The following is a 21,324-nucleotide window of genomic DNA, read 5'->3' as shown; positions in this document are numbered from 1 at the left end:
AAATAAAAGATTTGGATGCGAGCATAAAAGGTACAGTTAGTAAGTTTGCAGATGACACCAAAATTGGAGGGGTAGTGGACAGTGAAGAAGGTTACCTCAGATTACAACAGGATCTTGATCAGATGGGCCAATGGGCTGAGAAGTGGCAGATGGAGTTTAATTCAGATAAATGTGAGGTGTTGCATTTTTGGAAAGCAAATCTTAGCAGGACTTGTACACTTAATGGTAAGGTTCTAGGGAGTGTTGCTGAATAAAGAGACCTTGGAGTGCAGGTTCATAGCTCCTTGAAAGTGGAATCGCAGGTAGATAGGATAGTGAAAAAGGCATTTGGTATGCTTTCTTTTATTGGTCAAAGTATTGAATACAGGAGTTGGGAGGTCATGTTGCGGCTGTACAGGACATTGGTTAGGTCATTGTTGGAATATTGTGTGCAATTCTGGTCTCCTTTCTATTGGAAAGATGTTGTGAAACTTGAAAGGGTTCAGTAAAGATTTACAAGGATGTTGCAAGGGTTGGAGGATTTGAGCTACAGGGAGAGGCTGAACAGGCTGGGGCTGTTTTCCCTGGAGTGTCGGAGGTTGAGGGGTGACCTTATCGAGGTTTACAAAATTATGAGGGTCATGGATAGGGTAAATAGGCAAAGTCGTTTTACTGGGGTTGGGGAGTCCAGAACTAGAGGGCATAGGTTTAGGGTGAGAGGGGAAAGTTATAAAAGAGACCTAAGGGGCAACGTTTTCACACAGAGGGTGGTACGGGTATGGAATGAGCTGCCAGAGGAAGTGGTGGAGGCTGGTACAATTGTAACATTTTAAGTGGCATTTGGATGGGTATATGAATAGGAAGGGTTTGGAGAGATGTGGGCCGGGTACTGGCAGGTGGGACTAGATTGGGTTAAGATATCTGGTCAGCATGGACGGGTTGGACCGAAGTATAGATTTAAGTTAAGGGGTAAGAGCTTTCACAGAGAAATGAGGAAACAAATTTCACCCAGAGGGAGGAGGGAATGTGGAATTTGCTGTCTAAAATCATGGTGGGGGAAAACCTCATAACATTTAAGAGGTATTTAAATGCACACTTGTAATACCAAGACATACAAGGCCTTGTGCCAAGACTTGGAAATGGGATTAGAATAGATAAGTGCTTGATTTTTGACTGGTGCAGACTTGATGGGCCAAATGGCCTTTTTCTGTGCTGTAGCCCTCTATGATTATGACTAAAATGATTTGGGTGTTCTGACATCAAAAATGGTGCTATTGAAATGCAAGCTTGTTTTCTCTTTTTCTTCTGACAGTGGATTTGGACAGGTTGCGCAGTAATATAGCAGAGCGTGACTCCATGTTCATCCATCCATCACACTGTCCAGCATTGGATGCCGGTAACGAGTGAACCATAAAGAGCGAAAGAGTCTTACTTTTCCCGTCTGCACTACAGAGGCAGTCAGAGCAAACATCAGCACCCTATTCCTCTCTACTCGGCACAGAGCAGGGAGCCTGGAACCTATCTGCTGTATAGGTGTCACTGCTGCCCCAGGCAATGAAATGCCCTGTAGAGAGGAAATCTACTGCTCCTGCCTGTTAGTCTTGAGAAAGTTTAGTTGCAAGATTTAAAATACTGAGCCCACAAGAGGTTAAAACTGTCTGGAAGGGCGAGGTTGTGTTTCTGAGATGTTTTGTGAAATGTTTCTCTTGGGCTCAAGTGTTTTGGTACACTCATGGTAATGAGTCCTCATTTCCTCTGACCTTGGAGTGCACCTTTACTTGCTCAGCACCCAACTGTGGCATGATCAAGGTCTGAACGGAAAACCTTATCCATCTTGCTCAGTTTTCAGCCAAATGGTGAAATAGACCATTTATCTGAGTGAATGATAATTTTCGATTGTATTAATATGCCTGTTTGAAAGTCATTTTCAGTAATTACTTGTTTAACTAAACTCCCCCAGAATGTATTGCTTTTATCAAATGTATTTCTCGGGGATAGTGACTGGTCCACAATCCCTGGCTTTACATGATTTTCTCCTGGCACATTCCCAAGCCTTGGGAATCTGATCTACATTTCCCATACTTCTATCCTCCTCTGGTCTTCTGCTGGAATCTCCTATAGAGCTATCATTTGCTTCTTTACTTGAGTCATTGCTACCAGACTGCACATTGCACCATCTTCCTTTTTTGTCCTATAATCTCTACTGTCCTTTGTGGTGTAGAAGGTTAAGTCTGTGACTTGCTGTTCTATCAGAATCTAATCACAGGAGCTGATGCAATGTCACATGATCTTACTCACTCCTGCAGCCTTGTGGCAAGGTAAAGCTATTAAAGAAACATTTTATTGTGACTTTATGTTTTCCTTACCGCAGCACTATCTGCAAATACTCAGTGAGACCAAGAGGATTATATCCTCTGTAGTACTGAAGGCCTTTAATCCTTGACTTTTCTTGCCTTACTTTGGTCATGCTCCTTACTTATTACATGCCATTAAATCTTCAACATCTTACTGTTTTCAGAAATGGTTATCAGCCTGAAATGTTCACTCTTTCTCTCTTGACAGACCATGCCTTTCTTCTATGTGTTTGCCACAAATCTCTAGTTTTATGTTGCAGTATGTTCTCTTTTTTGTTTCAATGTGAACTGCACCTAACTCTCAAGTGTATCTCTGCTGACCTTCCTCAATGTCTCTGCTATACCAATCCACATTCATATTGCGATTAAAATGTTGTTTCATGGTTGAAATTGAGCCAAAAGCCAGCAATAACCCACACAGCAAATGTTTAGACAATGTCCCTAAGTCTGAGACTCCTAATCTAGAGGAAATCCTTTCTCTCTCCATCCATCCTATGTTTCCCTTAATAGTTTAAAAATGTTGATCAAATCAGCCCTTTGCAGTAGTAAATAGCATAGCAGGCCACTGCTATCGGGTGATGTGATGCCTGGGTACCAAACACCAGCAGCTTGTGGTTGGTATAGAAGCTGCCACCAATATTTCTTTCCATGCTAGTCTAAGGGCTGTTCAGTAGTCTGTGGTACAGGATGGACCATGAATAATTCTCAGTAGAAGGCCCTTTTGTCTTAGATAATACAATGTGGTTATTACATCTTAGTTACTGTATGTAAGTTATATTCACTCTGAGGCATATTAACCATGACTAAGTAGTAGTGAGCAGGACAAATGTGTCTCCGTCAGCACACTGATACCAGATTCATATCTGTTCCAACTGTGTGAGGCTCCACCTAATGGCTGTACCTTATATCACAGTGGGAGTAAAGTTCAGTTTAGCTCATAGATTACACTTTATGGAACAACTTTAACCTTCTCCATTCTGGGGAACAGATCTCTAGCTTGTGGAACTACTCCTCAGAATTTGTCCCTTGGAATTATGGTGTTGTTCCCAAATGACTCAGTTATGATTCACAATGAAAATATTTTTAGCGTATGTTCACACTGTAACACACAAAAACTGTTTTCGTAGAGTGAAGCCTCTAAGAAAGGAACCTTTTTGCTGAACAAATGACATTTTACACCAATATTTTAATCTAGGGACACTTTCCTAACAGTTACTTCCCTTTTCTTTAGGCTTCTGTGAGAGTGTAATGAGGGGATATACTTCCAAGACTCTTCTCAATCTCACTATGAAGTTAATCACTCTGTCACAACAAGATATAGGCTGTGATTTCACTCTCTCTCCACCTGCCCCTGGGAGAGGGCTAACAGAAGGGGGAAGAGGGCAGAGTCAGGCATCAGGGCAGCTGTGCAAGTACCCAACACTGCTCGTATCTTACTCACCAACCAAACATCAGGCCTTCCCTGGGCGTCCAGGACCTTGGCACCACTTTCTTGAGGATACCCCTCACCCCAATGACTACTGGGATGAGACAGCCACATTTAAATGCTACCTGCTTTTGAAGACAAGACTTCTTTGAGATACAGAAGTCTTGCCCTGTGCCAATTAAGATAGAGAGACAGCCATTAAATTGGTTCAGGGTAGGCTGGCCTGCCTGGAGGGGGTGAAACATAGAAAATAGATGCAGCAGGAGGCCATTTGGCCCTTCAATCCTGCACCACCATTCAATATGGTCATGGCTGATTGTGCAATTTCACGCACTCACCCCACCTCTCCTTTTAATTCCTCTTATTCTCCTCACCCCGGGAAGGTGGTAACCAGGGCTTCACCCTGAAAGAATAACAGATGAGAACCAGAATGTCAGGGTGTAAACTTGTACCCAGCACAAGGTGGTGGAGTTCCCACTTTCTGCACTGGCCCAGAGCTGGTGTCTTCAGGCTTCACCAAACACGTTGCTGCAACATAACCCATGGAACAGACTCAAAAGCAGTCAGAGTTTTGCATATTCAGTTTAATTTGTTTCACAGAAACACCAGATATTTACATACACTCGTCAAAAAAAACCCACCAGCACAAACTGATTTCCATTGTCACAGTAGATAATTGTAATGTGCATAGCTCCATGCTGACCATTGCATACACTGTACATACAACAAAGTTCTCAGCAAACGGAATTGTCATACATAGAAAATGGAGCAGTAAATAGGTAACACCAAGAGATACAAACACATTCACACAAACGCGCACACTCACAGACACATTAAACACACACATACACATGATGCAGGCACACAAAACCTTTCTTTTTTACACATACACAGGATAGCATGAGACAGATAGGCAGTTTTGTACTGTTGAACCCAAACACTATGTCTATGGAACTGAGCGGGTCCTCTCCCAGGCCCTCATTTCAGTGGGAGGGAATCACTGGAATGAGGCCTGGTCAAAAGCCACAACACTCTTGAGTACAGCGGGTGGAAGACTTCAAAGAACACTGTAAAAAAACATACACACTTAAAGAAAGAATTTTACAACCAGTAATATCTGAATTTGAAGTACATTCACATAGAAAAAGAGAGAAGGAGCAATAAAAGAGTTCTTGGTCAGTGTGCCCAGGTCTGTGGATACTCACGCTTCAGGCTCATAATCTTGATATTCGTCCTATATAGGGTGGAGAAGGACAGAAACATCAGCTTACAATCAAAAGTTTCCGATTTTCTCTATCCGTGTCAGGATGAGCCCCTGAGAGGTGCTATCTCTGCATGGTTACCACCCTGAGCCAGCAGGGTGATTTTTAACAGTATTTGATCCTGAATTCCCACCCGCTCTTGAGGGAGGGGCCCCAACTGCATGAATTGGTAATTAAAACCTGGTGAGATCGGCCGAAGGATAACAGGGACTTCAACACCTCTGAGGCTGAACAATTGCCCACATTGTCCCTGCTACACAGATAGATGACAATTTGGTAACTGCATTACCTTCTCCATATGTAAAATGTATCTCTTTAAAACGCTCATTTGTTCCGGGTTTGTGCACATGCATTTATTCCCCAATTCTAAATGTGTTGGAGAAGTTGGTTGTGAGCTACGTTCTTGAATTGCTGTGCTATACGTGGTATGGGTTAAGAAGGAAGCTCCAGGATTTTGACCCAGTGACAGTGAAAGGAATAGCAATATATTTCCAAGTCAGGATCCAGAGAGGCTTGGAGGGGAACTTGTAGGTGCTGGTGTTCCCAAGTATCTGCGGCCCTTGTCCTTATGGATGGTAGAGGTCTCAGGTTTGGATGGTGGTGGAGACTTGATGAGTTGCTGCAGTGCATCATGTAGATGGCCAACACTTTGCCACTGTGCATCAGCGATCGAAGAGTACATGTTGAATGCATTAGGTAGGATGCCAATCAAGTGGACTGCTCTGTCCAAGATGGTGTCCAGCTTCATGAAAGTTGTTCGGAGCTGCACTCATTCCATCACACTCCTGACTTGTGCCTTGTAAATAGATGGTGGTTAGGCTTTAAGGAGTCAAGAGGTGAGTTACTCACTGCAGGATTCACAACCTTAACTGGCTTTTGTAGTTACAACGCTCACGAGTGCCTCCTGTTTCTCACTTGTATGGGTTCAGAAATTGAGAGTGTGTGTCAGTGTGGATCCTGACCTTTGACCTCACATTCCCAGCAGGCAATGCTAGATAGCAACCAGAACTGGCAAAGTAGTTAACATTTAGTCTCTAGTGGTAGGCCTTTTACCAAATAGCAGTTGATGTTTGACTGAGACATTTTTTGGATAAGGGATCCTGACACCATCTGGGGAGGAACATTCCGGGGCAGGGGTGAGAGAAGCTGGAAAATGGTCAGCTGACTGGGTGGGTCTGCCCTGAACCCATAAAGCAGTGGACACAACCAGTTCCTAGTCGGTCTACCACCCCTCATAGGAGCCCTCACATCCTCTCAAACTGGTTGGGTAGTTGGGACCACACCCAGGTCCATGGGAAGGCTTGGTGGATCCTCAAATGAATTAGAGCCAGGCACTTTGAGGTTTTTTCATTTTGCAGTTTGGGGAGATTGGTCAAGAACTTGTGGGTGGGAAGGAAAGAGAAGTGCTGTCTCCTTGGTGGGGTAGGGTGGGGTGGTGTGTGACCCTGATGGATACCCACCAATGATAACTCCCCCAAAAACCCACACACCAGACCTTTTGATCACATGGGCTTCTACTACAGACAACCCATTGTAAGCCACTAATGGCTCCCAATAGCAGGTATTCATTCTCCCAGGCTGACCTTCACCCATTCCTTTGTCTGCCCAACAATTTTTCCCTCTGGACTCCATCCTCCCCCATTGTCTACCCCTTCTTCCTCTCCTTTAGCAGATATACCAAACATTACCTAGCTACAATCAGTTCTGAAGAAGGATCACTGGACCCAAAATGTTAACTCTGACTTCACTCCACAGATGCTGCCAGACCTGCTGAGCTTTTCCAGCCATCTTTGTTTTTGTTTCTGATTTCCAGCATCCGCAGTTCTTTGGTTTTTCTGTTTAGTACAAACACTTCACTTCCTTTCCACTGTTTTAAGCATGCTAAACAAAAATTACAATTCCAACTTTTGCTGAGCTGCCTGTGTCAACTATATTCTGGTATGGGCCGCTTAATATTGGCAATGAATTGATTTATAAACAAGCTGAATAATGGTGGGTGGGCTGTCAATTTTACACATGTCCTTTGTATTGCAGGGCAAGCTCAGAGGTTGGTCGGAAAGTAATGGGCTGGGAACTCTCCCTACATTATGGTACCCACCCTCTGTCCAAAGCACATCCAATGAAGGGCTGAAAATATCCAGCCTTTGGTCTCCATGGGCTCAAAGGAGAACCAAGAACCTACAGCAGAGAAACAGGACACTTAGACCCAATGCTCTCTGCTGATATTTTTTAAAAATACAGTCCAAGAATCTCTCTATTAATTACTTTCCTCTTAACAGATTCTGTTATCCCAGCTTTTGCCAGGTGTGTCCCACATAAGCTTCATGCCACCCCAAAAATGCGGCAGTGTGAACTCTTCCAAATACTCCATGTTGTAATTACTATCCAATCCTTACATTCTGTGAAAAGAAATTCTTCCAAACTATTGCAAAATCCGATTGCCGCTATCTTATCTTCAGTTACTCTGGTCCTAAACTCATCCACAAATGGGAACAGTTTGTCCACATCTACCTTGTCAAGTTACCCTTATTACAAGTGTGAGGTTCTGTAGACTGTGTTTGGGGACAGTGCATGTAATTTAGGATACAAAGGAAGATTGAGGATAGCCATATGACTTGTTGACAGTAAAGTTGTGTGACTGAAGGATTTCTTATTGGGATTTCTTATTGAAGATTAGAAAGGGACGTAGACTCTTTAATTGAGAAATAGGGGCAAGGTCTTCAGACAATGACAATGGCAAAAGCATCAGCACTGATGAACTGTTCATCTCAAAAATTTCAAAAATATACTCGGATGTGTTAGCTTTTGTAAGTGATTAGATGCCAATTATCAATTTAGTTTCACAATGGAATGAAGTTGTGAGTCAAGAGGTCAAAAGCTACTCAGCATTTTTACTTGGATACAAGGCCCATATGTTTTTGAGATGGACTTTGAGAGGAGTAGGACCACAGTACAGGGTTATCCTCAAGCCTGCAATGAAAGAGCGAGAGAGAGAGACAGACAGCAAAAGGGAAGGAGATAGGGAGACAGCAAGAGAGTGATGTAATAAGTGAGAGGGAGAGGGGAAAGTGGGGGAGAGAGAGAGAGAGAGAGAGAGTCTGCATGTCTTTATGCTTTACAATACATGAATTTGGTGGGAATTTCCACTCAGATTCAAGAGAACACAATCATGAGGTTTTAAAGACAAAAAGAAGATTCATTGCCTCACTTTGTCTCAGAGAAAGGATTTCTGTGATAACGTACACCATGAATATCAATTCCACGAAAGGAATACAAGTTATCTCACTGGCAAAAGGAGAATTAAGTAGGAATTATTTTGGACTGGTTCCTGCAGAGTGATGTAGCCACTTAAGGGACAGAATGAGGAATATTCATAGAGGGTGATTTTTGGACAGTTAAGTTTTAACTGGAGGATCTTTTCCAGAGTTTAGCGCATTATTTGAATAATGAAATAGTTCAGTCATAGTCAATTTTAGATTGAGCGTTACAGTGACAGTCTTAGAACTTAAAATCTTCTTGTGCAATTGTTTTAACATATTGGGAATTAAAATCTTGTTTTTAAAGTAACATTTCTCTACTCGAATCTTAGCACCGTGCCCTTTACTCACTTCCAAAGTCCCACATAAGGAATTGTTAAATAAAAGCAAAATACATTGGATGCTGAAAATTTAAAATAAGCACAGAAAATACTGAAGAAACTCAACAGGCCTGGCAGCATCAGTGGAGAGAGAAACAGAGTTTCCTCAGAATCCAAACGTTCTAGGGATGTAACTGTTTCCTGAATTGTATGCAAGTCTATGGGAACTCAAGGGAATATGTATTTACAAAATGGAAGTAAGTGTAAATAAAAAAAAATTGAAGTCACAACAAAGCATTTCTCTATATTTGTACTCTGTTCTCATCACTGCTATTTAAACAACCGAAAGAAAGGGCATTTGAACAGTAATATGCCCTTTGAAGTTTTCCCTCAGAAACATGCAGTCAGGTGTCACAATCCGACTCAACGTTCAGTTCTAATGGTGTCACATTTTTAAACCTTCTCAATGGATCTCAGTCTCTTGAATTCAAACATCTGTCCAGCATTTTACATTTGTTGGTTTAAGGTTGCATTGTCTCTTCCTGAAGCTCGTTTAAAGCTCTCCTATTCTAAATGACCCATAATGAGAACAATTTCATGAACTTACCCCAGGGGCTGCTCCAAAGGCTTCGGTATCAGGGTCAATTTGGAGTGCCTCTGTGCTGTCCATCACACCCTCCTGAGGGAAAAGATCTTCATCCTGTCAACAGAGTAAGTCACCATCAATACTGTTGGATTTAATTGTATGTGCCATTTTAAAATGCTTAGTATTGTTGTTTGTTAATTAATCCTCAGAATGCCCTGCAAGGCTGTGAGACAGCAAAATGAACAAGCCCAGTCTGGATGCTAAGCTACAGAGCCCAGTCTGTAGCTTATTCTGATTCCGAGGAACTAGGCCCAGTTTGACCCTGAGCTACCAGGCCCAGTCTGACTCTAAGGAACTAGGCCCAGTCTGACATCGAGCTCCCGGGCCCTGTCTGACTCCAAGGACCTATGCCCAGTCTGACTCCAAGGAACTAGGCCCAGTCTGACTCAGACCTCCCTGGCCCAATTTGGCCTCGAGCTACTGTGCCCACTCTGATTCTGAGCTCCCAGGTCCAGCCTGATCCCGCTGAGTTGACTGAGTTTAACAGTTACCTGGCCCATGGATTGTTTCAATATTGCTCAGGGAGAAAAAAGTCAAAAGCTTAGTTTCTGAGTCCAAGAGAGACTCATTTCCCTTTGTGCAGCTGGGAATACAACAATGCATTGGGTTGAATTTAATGCCCTCTACTCCAGTAAGTTTGCAGAGGGGGCAAGTGGGAGAGCAGTGGGTGAAGACTGTCACTTGTTTCCCATCTCGAAAGGGGGGTATAGAAAAGAAATGACCAGACATCATAAAGCGCTTTATAATCAATGACATACTTCTAGAAGTGTAGTCTCTTTTGGAATGTAGGAGGTAGAGTAGTCTTCACACACGTAAGGTAAACTCCCACAAAAGGGAATGAGATATTGCCCAGATAATCTATATTTGTTATGTTGTTTGAGGGATTAAAACCATTGATCAGGTCAGAAAATGGGAATAAAAAGAGTAACATGGCACCTTTGATGGAGATCAAAGATGGAGCCTTGGTTTAACAATCATCTGAAGACAGCACTGTCTCAGTGGAGAGGGTCAACTTTGAGTTTTGCCCTCAATCCCTGGAGGGAGATTTAGACCTGGCAGCTCAAAGGCAAAGTGTGATTAACCAAGCCATGGTTACCAGACTTTGTACTCTGAGGGCTACAGAGGAGCAATGTAAAAGAATGGGCAATATCAGTTGGCCTAGACAGTGACATATTGTTTCATATCCTATGAAACAATATTAAAATAATACAAACAACGGCTTTATTTAACAAGGGCTAGGATATTATTTTATGACAAATTTGGACATGAGCATCAGAAAACCACCATTCCTTGTTCTTTGTTGGAGTCGTGCATCCATTTTTTTTTATTTCTTTCATGAGAGGTGGGCAACACTGGCATTTGTTGCTAGAAGCCATTTCAGAAGGTCATTGTTGGTCTGTAGTCACATGGAGGCTGGACCAGGTAAAGACAGCGGATTTCCCTCCCTGAGGAACGTTAGTGAACCCGGACGGGATTTTACGAGAACTGATGATAGTTTCACAGTCACTCAGACTAGCTTTGTGCTCCAGGAATATTAATTGAAGTTAAATTCCACAAGCTACTCGGGAGGGATTTGAAAAGATGTCCTCAGAATGTAAGTCTGGGTCTGTGGCACTGCCATTATGCCACCATGACCCAATCTTTTGCCAGCTGGAAAACCTGATCGCTGGCATACTATGGAAGCAGTGGAAATCTGGAACTCTCTTAGATGAGATAGTTGTCAAGGCAAGGTCAAGTCTAAATTTTAAGTCTGATTCCATTACATTTTTTATGAGGTAGAGTAGTACAGAATATGGAACCATGCTGAGAGACAGATCAAATGCGAGGCAACTGAATAATGTAGATGTGAGAGGGTGAGTAGTCTACCTCTGTTCCTGTGGTTTGCTGCCTCTCACATACAACTGCGTGCTATTTACAAGATCTTTTTCTTCTCTGGAGAATCATGACACTGCCAGGAGACTGAGGAGCTAATAAATCAGTTGTCAAGCTGTCCATTAAGTAGCAAGACTGGTTCAGAATGGCAAAGTGATGGGGTCTAGTCAGAAAGGCAAGAACAGTTGGCAAGGTGTCAGTCAATTGGCACTGATAATGAGTAAGCAGCACAGTTGGCAGGTTGCCTGGTATTGGCAGAAGGAATCACATGGATAGGTCAGTAATGATCTGTCAGATAGCCACAAACTCAGTTACATTAATCATGATACATAATCTATTGTAATATACCCACTTTGTTTCATCCTTTCTCACCTAATGGCATGCCAACACCACATGGGTTGCAACTCTACAAGGAAGTGGCTCATCACCATCATCCCAAGGTCAATGAAGGATGCAGAATAAAGACTGGGCTTGCCATGACGCTCACATCCCGTAGACAAACAGAATAGATTTCAGCTCTGCAGCTTTCATTAAATTGATTGCTCTTGTTTTTTAAAATTCATTCACAAGACGTGGTCATCACTAGCAAGACCAGCTGTGGCTGCCTATTCATAACTTATTTTTACTCACTCATGGTAGGTGGGCATTACTAGCTGTCCTGCATTTATTTCCTAACCCTAGTTGCCCAAGCAAAGGTGGCAGTGAGCTGCCCTCTTAAACCACTGCAGACCAGTGTGGTGTAGGGTGACTCACAATGCTGAAGGGTTGTTTGACTCAGCAACAGTGAAGGAACGCAACAGAGCTTCAGGTCAGGATGATGGGTGGCTGAGAAAGAAGAGCTGCTGTTCCCATGTATCTGTTGCTCTTGTCCTCTGTAGAAAGCTACCACCATACATTTTGGCAGCTCCTTGGCCATGGGTGACATAATAATCGGCTTGATCCCATTATTGCTTGATGCCTAGATAGAAACTGTCACATTTTAAGGCTTTGGGAGATCACTATTGTACTGTTTACCTAGATACTAGGCCGAATAAAACACCCTCATCATCATCATAGGGGATGCAGGATCCACCTAAAGGAGCAATTGGGGACTCTGAACATGCAAAAATAACCAAGATCAAAGTCCCAAAGCATGCCAGCTTAAGTAGGGATAATAAACAATGACATGATCAGGTTGATTCTGAAGCTGTTCAATACATGTGATAGAACACAAATGTTACAGCCATACTTGGGGTGGCACAGTGGTTAGCACTGCTGCTTCACGGGAGTGGTTCAATGCCACCCTCAGGTGACTGTGTGGAATTTGCACATTCTGAATGTGTTTGCTCTAGGTGCTCTGGTTTCCTTCCACAGTCCAAAGGTATGCAGGTTAGGTGAATTGACCATGCTAAATTGCCCATAGTGTCCAGGCTAGGTGGATTAACCATGGAAAATTCAGGGATAGGGTAGAGAGGTGGGTTTGGGTAGGATGCTCCTCAAAGGATCGGTGTGGACTTGATGGGCCAAATGGTGTGTGCTTCCACACTTCTATGATAATGGAATGAGTGAGTGTGTTTACGCTGGGGGATTAAATAGCTCATAAAGGTGATACAAGAAATTCAAAAAAAAATTGATGGATGCACTTTAACCATTTCTTACTTTCATTTAAGTCACATTAAGACCAAGAAATTCACGCCAAAAGGCTAACCCTCATTGTGACTGAATATTAAAACAGTGTCTCTTAAACACCATCCCACTGTGAGCCTATTTTGAGGTTTGTAAATTGCTATCATCATACTGGGTCAAGAGTTGAACAGAAATACTGTGAGCACAGGGCAGGTGGAGAGTGGAGAGAGTGAGATGCTGTTACCACAGGAGCGTTTTTAAGTAAAACACATTTTTAGAATCCGGATTGGGCCTCAAAAGATTCAGCAGTTAAACCATAAACAATTGTTTTTTCAAAAAAACATAGAAATTTAAAGGGGTGTTGCAGTTGGAGCCACTCCTGCCTCAGAGTGGGGTCACAGGCCAGACTTTGGGAAGCCTTGTATTTGAGGTTTGAACCAAAAGAACTGGTTCCTTACAGGAAGAGCTTTACAGATAATAAAGAGTAAAATAAACTAAGTTTTCACAGTCAATGGCACTGCACTCCAATTACTACCATGAACATCTGTTCATATAAACACAAGCAGGCCAAAGGATAAATCGAAACCAATAGAGTGGAGCAGAGAGACATGAACTTTACATCAGAGAATTCATGAAAGGGATCAGACAACAAAAGGAGGCTTAGAATACTTTAAATCATTGCTGATGTACAGCATGCTGCTGTGAAAATTAAAAACAGAATCTGATAGTTCCCTTAATTAGTAGAGAGCACAGTTCAGTTCCCAAGGACATCATTAATAATCTGTAAACTTCAGCAGTGCTAATATCATTCTGCGATCTGCAGGTTGCTGCATTAACATTTCACAAGGTGAATGCCTTCAAACCATTGCAATCTTCACTCTTTAATCTATGTTACCATTATTTCTGCATCTCTGTGATAGAAAGTGAAACCACTTCCTCACAAACTGTACAGGAGCTCAGCAGTAGGAGCTTAGCTGAGGAGTGCGGACACTGGAACGCTGAAATTTAAAAAGCAGAAAATGCAGGGAAAGAAGTCTCAGCAAGTCTGACAGCATCAGTGTGGAAAGAGGAAGAAAAACAGAGTTAATGTATAAGATCTGTGACTTGTCATCAAAAAAGTGACAAGACGGATACTGCCAGACCTGAGATTTTCCAGCAATCTTTCTTTTTTTGTCTCTGATTTACAGCATCCGCAGTTATGCAGTCATAGAGATGTTCTTTCAGTTTTTAAGTCAGAGATGTAATGGTTTTTGAACAATGGCTGGGTAGAATAAGGAAAAAAAGAGGGAAAGGGGGTGTGATGGTGTGGACTGAATGAGAGAAAGAAGGGTTACTTCTCCTGGGCCGCCAAGAGAGACAGGGTAAGAACAGAAACAAAAGAAATGAGTGACTTAGAACAGAAGCAGGTGGCAACTTGCTGAGGTTAATGGATAGATAGGCAATGTGACCAAAGGTGAGCCAGAGCTGTTCAATGAGTGCAAAGCAAAACAATTCTGAAACGAATTGGCTTGCATTTAACTGGGGTCTAAGAGCGAAAGGCATCATGGGTGTTAGATTAGATTAGATTCTGTACAGTGTGGAAACAGGCCGTTCGGCCCAACAAGTCCACACCGACCCTCCAAAGAGAAACCCACCCAGACCCATTTCCCTCTGACTAAAGCACCTAACACTATGGGCAATTTAGCATGGTCAATTCACCTGACCTGCACATCTTTGGATTGTGGGAGGAAACCCACGCAGACACGGGGAGAATGTGCAAACTCCACACAGACAGACAGTCGCCCAAGGCTGGAATTGAACCTGGTCCCTCGTGTTATTGTTTTCACTTCCAGGAGCTGTTTATAGCCATGAGTTAAAACTGACGCACTAAGACTCTTGTTAACATTCCACATCATTTTCTCTTTACTTGCTGCTGTAATAAAGATACTTGTCACAACCACTTATATCTTGTTTTATTGGTTTGTGCAAATGAAGAGGTAAGAAAGGCTAGTATAGCTTTGTTGACTAATTTATTGTAAAATCATTAAAAACTTCCAACTTTTGAGACTGGCACTCAATTCCATCCTGAGGGAAAGCTGCACAATTGCCTACACTCTTCCAATGTTAAATTGATACGTAGCACATGTAAGATATCCTGGGGTATTATTCAAAGATGGGAATGGATTCTTTTTGAGTGTCAATCAACATTTATTTTTTAATCACCCACAGTCCTACCAGACCATAGGGCAGAACATGACTGAGCAGTTATTGTGGGATCATTCTGTGCTGCTGTGCCTGTCTGCACAGCAAGTGACCAGATGTATTCTTGAGATATCCCAAGAGTCTGGATTAGAGTGGTGCTGGAAAAGCACAGCAGTTCAGGCAGCATCCGAGGAGCAGGAAAATTGACGTTTCGGGCAAAAGCCCTTCATCAGGAATAGAGGCAGAGTGCCCGCAGGGTGGAGAGATAAATGAGAGGAGGGTGGGGGTGGGGAGAGAGTAGCATAGAGTACAATAGGTGAATGGGGGTGGGGATAGAGGTGATAGGTCAGGGAGGAGGGTGGAGTGGATAGATGGAAAGGAAGATAGGCAGTAGGACAAGTCATGGGGACAGTGCTCCCCATGACTTGTCCTACCTGCCTGTCTTTCTTTCCACCTATCCACTCCACCCTCCTCTCTGACCTATCACCTTCATCCCACCCCCATTCACCCATTGTACTCTTTGCTACCTGCCCCCACCCCAATCCTCCTCTCATTTATCCTCTCCACCCTGCAGGCACTCTGCCTCTATTCCTGATGAAGGGCTTTTGCCCGAAATGTTGATTTTCCTGCTCTTCGGATGCTGCCTGAACTGCTGTGCTTTTCCAGCACCACTCTAATCGAGAATCTGGTTTCCAGCATCTGCAGTCATTGTTTTTACCTAGTTGATTATATCCTAAGAGTGACAGGAGGTCCACTTTAAAAGCAAGATTTCTGTTCCATAAATCAGATTTCACATTAGTTATGGAAGTCTGTTACAATTATTGACTTTATGGCATTTGAAAGCAAAACTGTTGAAGTAATTGAACTGTGAACATATCCAAATCTACTTAGGTATGTCCCCAAGAGAGTTGTAATGCACAAAGCCCGTTATTCTACAACTCAGAGGGACCACTGATTAGGGACTAGCAGGGAAGCTTTTTAATTAAGTGTCTATTCAATTCAAGTACTCTACTCAACAATTAAAAATACACAAATGTGATACTTCAGATAAACTTCCTCATTATGATTCTAAGACATACTACTGAATAAGATCTATGGAAATAAACCTTGCTGGCCCATACATTTTAATCCTCTCCTGGTTGGAAGTTAATGCACATATAACCATGACACAGAAGGGTAGGATTTGCCCCACAGCTTTCTGAACCCCACTGTCAAGTTCAAAGAGGGCTTTGTAGGCCCTATTGTATGGGTAACAGCAACCTAATGTGATTTGCCCCACAACAGCCAATTAATGAGCACAGGGCCAGCTTGCTATCCCACTGAGAACTATGAGGGAGGACTCAAAGCTGGATTAGGCCCTCTAGCAACACCAGGGAACTGAGAGACAGAATGAGAGAGAGAGAGAGAGAGAGGTTCTCAAAAATGGACCTACACCTTCTCTCCAATTCCTGAAAGATTAGGTGTGTGTGTTAACAGGGAGGAATAAGGACAGACATGAGAAGGGGAGAAGAGAGATGGGGAGAAGTTGAGGGGAGGGCAAGGGGAAGGCAGGAGTTGGAAATGAAAGGGGGAGGGATTGAAGGGTGAGGGGGAGCAGGAGGGAGAAAGTGAAGGGAGGGGAAGGGAGAGGTGAGTGGTGTTAGATGGTCAAGGGATGACAGAGGATCAAGACAGGTGTTGGGAGGGAGTGAGGGGAGAGCAGAGATGGGTGAAAGGGGAGAAAGAAGGGATGGGGGAGTGAGGAGGAGAGGGGAGCAGATGACAGAAGGGCAGAGTTGTAGAGGAGAGATGTGGTTGAAAGGGAAGGAACATGGAATGGGGGAGTGAAGAGGAGGAGGCGGAAGGGTAAGGAGATGATAGGTGGGTAGGAGAGACAGATAGGTAAGAAAGGAGGATGTGGGGATGGGGTGAATGAGGGAATAAAGGGGAGAAGGAAGGGGTGATGAGAATTCCCGCCACTGGACATCAATAACTGCTACACCTAGAAAGTCCAAAGGCTTGCCGATCGGTCAGTTCCAGGCAGCTATGCTCCCTGCCACACAGCCCCTACCCCCTCACTCCCACCCACCTCTTAATAAAACCACAGGATGGGAGGGGGTTAAACTGGGGAACCAGCTTTAAGGCCATTGGAGAAACATTGCACTACCTCACCCATCTTTCCAGTTCCAGCTAGATCTAAAAATTCAAACTTGTATCAAGGGGAGGCAATGGCCTAGTGGTATTATTGCTGGACCTGATCCAGAAACTCAGCTAATGTTCTGGGAACCTAAGTTCAAATCCTACTAAGGCAGATAGCAGAGTTTGAATTCAACAAAAAAGATCTGGAATTAAGAGAGTACTGATGGCCATGAAGCTATTGTCAGAAAAAGTGAGGGGTGGAGAGTCAGAGATGAAAAGGGTGGCACTGGAAAAGCACAGCAGGTCAGGCAGCATCTGAGGAGCAGGACAGGGTCAATGTTTCAGGCATAAACCCTTCATCAGGAGGGCTTATCCCTGAAATGCGACTCTCCTGTTCCTCAGATGCTGCCCTTTTCCAGCACCACCCTTTTTGACTATTGTCAGAAAAACCAACCAGATTACTAATGTCCTCCAGGGAAGAAAATGTGTTAATCTCACCTGGTCTGGCCCATATGTGACTCCAGACCCGAGCAAGCCATTCAGATGTATCAATCGCTATCAAGTCTCAACAAGGAAATGAAACTGAATGGACTACCTGGCATTGACCTGGACACCAGAAACCTACAGCACATGGACTTTAGTGGTTCAAGAAGGAGGCTCACCACCACCTTCTCAAGAGGCAATGAGGGATGGGCAGTGAATGCTGGCCAATCAGCGATATCCGTGTTCCATGACAGAATCCATTTAAAAATCTGAAATAATGTTTTACTTGTCGAAGCAGTACTTGGAAATAATTAAATCACTGATAAGGCTCTATTAATCTGCAGAACATGTTGACCTTAAGGCATTCATTAGATTTGTACCTTCTGCATTTCTGACAATCTAATCAATTAAGTGAGAGGAAAATATTTCAACTGGCAGATGGCACAGAAACTGAAGGACTCACTTGCAAGAGGGTGAGGACAAGTTGCTTTAACCATGCGTTAAGAATATATCGAAGGAGGGTGGGGTTGAAGCAGATTCAATTTAGCTTTCAAAAGGGAGGTGGATACTTATTTGAAAAGAAAATATTCACAGGGTTAAGGGGGAAGAGGAAGACTTGAAATAGCTAGTCAGATTAAACAATGAGGTCTATTCAGACGGCTGAAAAGCCTCTTTCCGTGTGTCAATTCGTTTTCTCAAATTCTCGAACATTCAAAGAAAGTTTCTGAGGCAATTAATCTGATTTCAGCTACCAGCCACTCTACACACACGGAGATGTAGTTTAACATGGTAATTAGAATTCTGAGGACGGAGCATTGATGGAACAGATTGGCAAATAAAATGGCTTAGATAATGCTGATGAGGAAAATGAAAGGGAGATTTTTAAAGAAGCTTGTCCACAACATGGAGGCATCACTGGCTAGGCCGCAATTATTCTCCAACCCGAATTGCTCAGAGGGCAGGAACATGATTCTACCACTTTGCTGTGAGTCTGGAGTCACATGTCGGCCAAACAAATTTCCCACTTTCTGTTCAGTCAGCTCACGTCAGCTGGGGAATTGTCAAATTATCCCGTCATCTTTCCAGGAACGTCACTCGTCCTTGATACGCAAGTAATCCCTTTGGCAATCATTAGATTGTCTGCGTGGCCATGCACAGCATCAGATCCACTACCAGAGAAAGCAGTAATTTGTCACACTCTGTGACAGCTCACCTGCCACAAAACCAATGGACTGATACAATTAGTTCCATTTGCAATTGACCTAAAACAAAACTGCTTTTTCAAACATCTGCTCAAGCCTCCCACAGCAGAAAGATTGCTTTTTAATAAACGTTCACTACTAAATATGCAAGAGCCTTAAAAATTAATTGTCTCCAAGGCAGAACTGATTTCTCCAGAGAAATGCATACTATTGCATTTTCCCAATCAAATTGCCAGAGGCCCTAGCAACACTCAGGAACCTTACTTGTTGCATTGGCTGTGACAGTTAACCATCTCAGCGAAAGATTGGAAAGACGCAGTGAAAGAAAGCAAGGAGCACAAGGCTCTGCTAAGCATTTTGCTGAGGGCTTATACTGAATTTATAATTTCTCCCACATGACCGTGAAATTCATTGCATGGAGTGAGAGGGGAGGGTGCTGTGAAATTGAACAATGTGGCGGCACGGGGCACAGTGGGGCGCCACGGTGGCACAGTGGTTAGCACTGCTGCCTCACAGCGCCAGAGACCCGGGTTCAATTCCAGACTCAGGCGACTGACTGTGTGGAGTTTGCACATTCTCCCCGTGTCTGCGTGGGTTTCCTCCAGGTGCTCCGGTTTCCTCCCACAGTCCAAAGATGTGCAGGTCAGGTGAATTGGCCATGCTAAATTGCCCGTAGTGTTAGGTAAAGGGGTAAATGTAGGGGAATGGGTGGGTTACGTTTCGGCGGGTCGGTGTGGACTTGTTGGGCCGAAGGGCCTGTTTCCACACTGTAAGTAATCTAAAAAAAAATGTCTACAATAACTTCAGCTAGACTAACCACCCCTTCAATCTGTATCTATTGAAGTTACAAGTCCAATTCCCCTAATTCCCCAACATTATACTCCATTTACTACCTTCTTGCTCGCTGTCCATAAGGACTCTCATCAACTTTTACAGGTGCACCATAGACAGCATTCCATCTGGCTGAAACTGCTCTGCCAAGGAGCGTAAGAAACTACTGAAGGTGGTGTGCACAGCCCAGACCATCACGTAAGCCAACTTTCCATCCATTTACACTACCCGTTGTCATGGAAAGTCTGCTAACATCATTAAAGACACCTCCCACCCCAGTAATGTTCTCTTCCAAAACTCTTCCGCCAGGCTGAAGATACAGATGCTTGTACACATGCACCAACAGGTTCAAGTACAGCGTCTTCCCTGACGTTATTAGACAGATGAATGGACTGTCCAATTGCAAATAATGCTGATCTTGTTCATATTGATTTTGCTTTGTGCACTTCCTGGGCACTGTAATCCATGTGCCTCACTCTGGCTAAGCACCCTATAATCTGTATGTCCTGGCTTACTATCATCTGCCTGTACTGCTTGCAAACCAAGCTTTTCACTGTACTTAGGTACATTTGACTACAATCAAATCAAATCAAACTCAAACTTACATTGTGTCAAAAACAGGTAGCTCAAGTCAGAAAATTTCCTGTCTTGAACCTTTGCCTCGGGACTAAGTCTGAGTGGCATGATTTTCAATCTGGGTGGTCAGTGCATGTTCGAATTGGGCCCATCGTTCCTTAAATGCAGATCAGAGGTGGCCGCAGTGTTTGCCAAGTGTTGCAGCATGTTCTCGGGGACTTTTTTATGAACATCAGATACTTTGGCATCAAATCTCACTTCCCCCCACCCATTTCCTAAGGCCATGCGTGCCAACCCATGCCTCCCCATACACTGCCACCTATCCTCAACAGTCTCTTATATTCTGCTGGGAGTGTCCAATAGACCTTACACTCAGATTCAAATCACCCAGTAAGTGTGTGAGGAAAAGGTAGCAATTTCCTAGCTTCAGCCCACTTGCTTTAGTCAGCAGCATCAAAACCCACTTTGCAGTCCAAGAAGATGATGATTCAAGACCACATATGTCAGTGAAGATCCCACAGCTCTACTCAAGGGAGAGACAGAGGCCTTGGCAAAAATTTATCCCTCAGTCACACCTACACATAGCTTATCTGGTCATTATCACATTACAGTTTGTGGGAATTTGCCAAGTTCAAATTGCTGGTGTTTTTCCTGCAACAGCGATTGCATTCAAAAATACTTCATTGACTGTCAAACACACAGATGTCCTGAGGTTGGAAAGGGTTCGAAATGAATATAAGTTTTTTTAAAAATTCACTCATGGGCCATGGACATCACTGGCTGGGCCGACATTTATTGCCCATCCCAAGGTGGTGAGCAGGTGGTGGTGAGTGGCCTTCTTGAACCACTGCCGTCCACCTTGCTCTGAGGGAGGGAATTCCAGGATTGTGATCCAGCGACAGTGAAGGAACAGCAATATATTTCCACATCAGAATGGTGAGTGGCTTGGAAAGGAATTTGCAGGTGATGGCGTTTCCATGTATCTGGTACCCTTGTCCTTCTAGTTGGAAATGGTATAGGTTTGGAAGGTACTGTCTGAGGATCTTTGCTGAATTTCTGCAGTGTCTCTTGTAGATAGTACACACTGCTACTATCTCCACTAGGGCAGCCTGAAAAGTAAACCTGTGAAGTGAGGGCTCGTTGTCTTTTCTCTTGTGGTTGGGGAGAGAGGGGTGTTGAGAGTAGGTCTTCATTCAAAGGCAGCGGATATCA

The 21,324-nt window shown here is 43.5% G+C and overlaps 1 protein-coding gene across 2 annotated transcripts in view; it reads right to left on the bottom strand.

Annotated features, from left to right (window-relative positions):
• Window positions 1–4,325: 4,325 nt before the first annotated feature.
• Window positions 4,326–21,324, bottom strand: part of LOC122539488 (alpha-synuclein-like) — a 75,438-nt gene continuing 58,439 nt past the window's right edge. The window contains exons 5-7 of one of the 2 annotated variants that reach the window (XM_087979811.1): window positions 9,206–9,298; window positions 4,965–4,993; window positions 4,326–4,845 (exon numbers count right to left, since the gene is read on the bottom strand). In XM_087979811.1, coding sequence (XP_087835937.1) covers window positions 4,776–4,845; window positions 4,965–4,993; window positions 9,206–9,298 — 192 coding nt within the window. In that variant the 3' untranslated portion in view covers window positions 4,326–4,775. The remainder of the gene's footprint in view (window positions 4,846–4,964; window positions 4,994–9,205; window positions 9,299–21,324) is intronic. The other variant, XM_043674384.2, reaches the window with a different exon arrangement.

The sequence above is a fragment of the Chiloscyllium plagiosum genome, unplaced genomic scaffold (genome assembly GCF_037043375.1).
Source record: "Chiloscyllium plagiosum isolate Xiang-an unplaced genomic scaffold, Cpla_swu_hap1 HiC_scaffold_36, whole genome shotgun sequence".
NCBI lineage: Eukaryota > Metazoa > Chordata > Chondrichthyes > Orectolobiformes > Hemiscylliidae > Chiloscyllium > Chiloscyllium plagiosum.
Note: the sequence above shows the minus strand (reverse complement) of the source record. Positions and strands in the feature narration are given on the sequence as shown.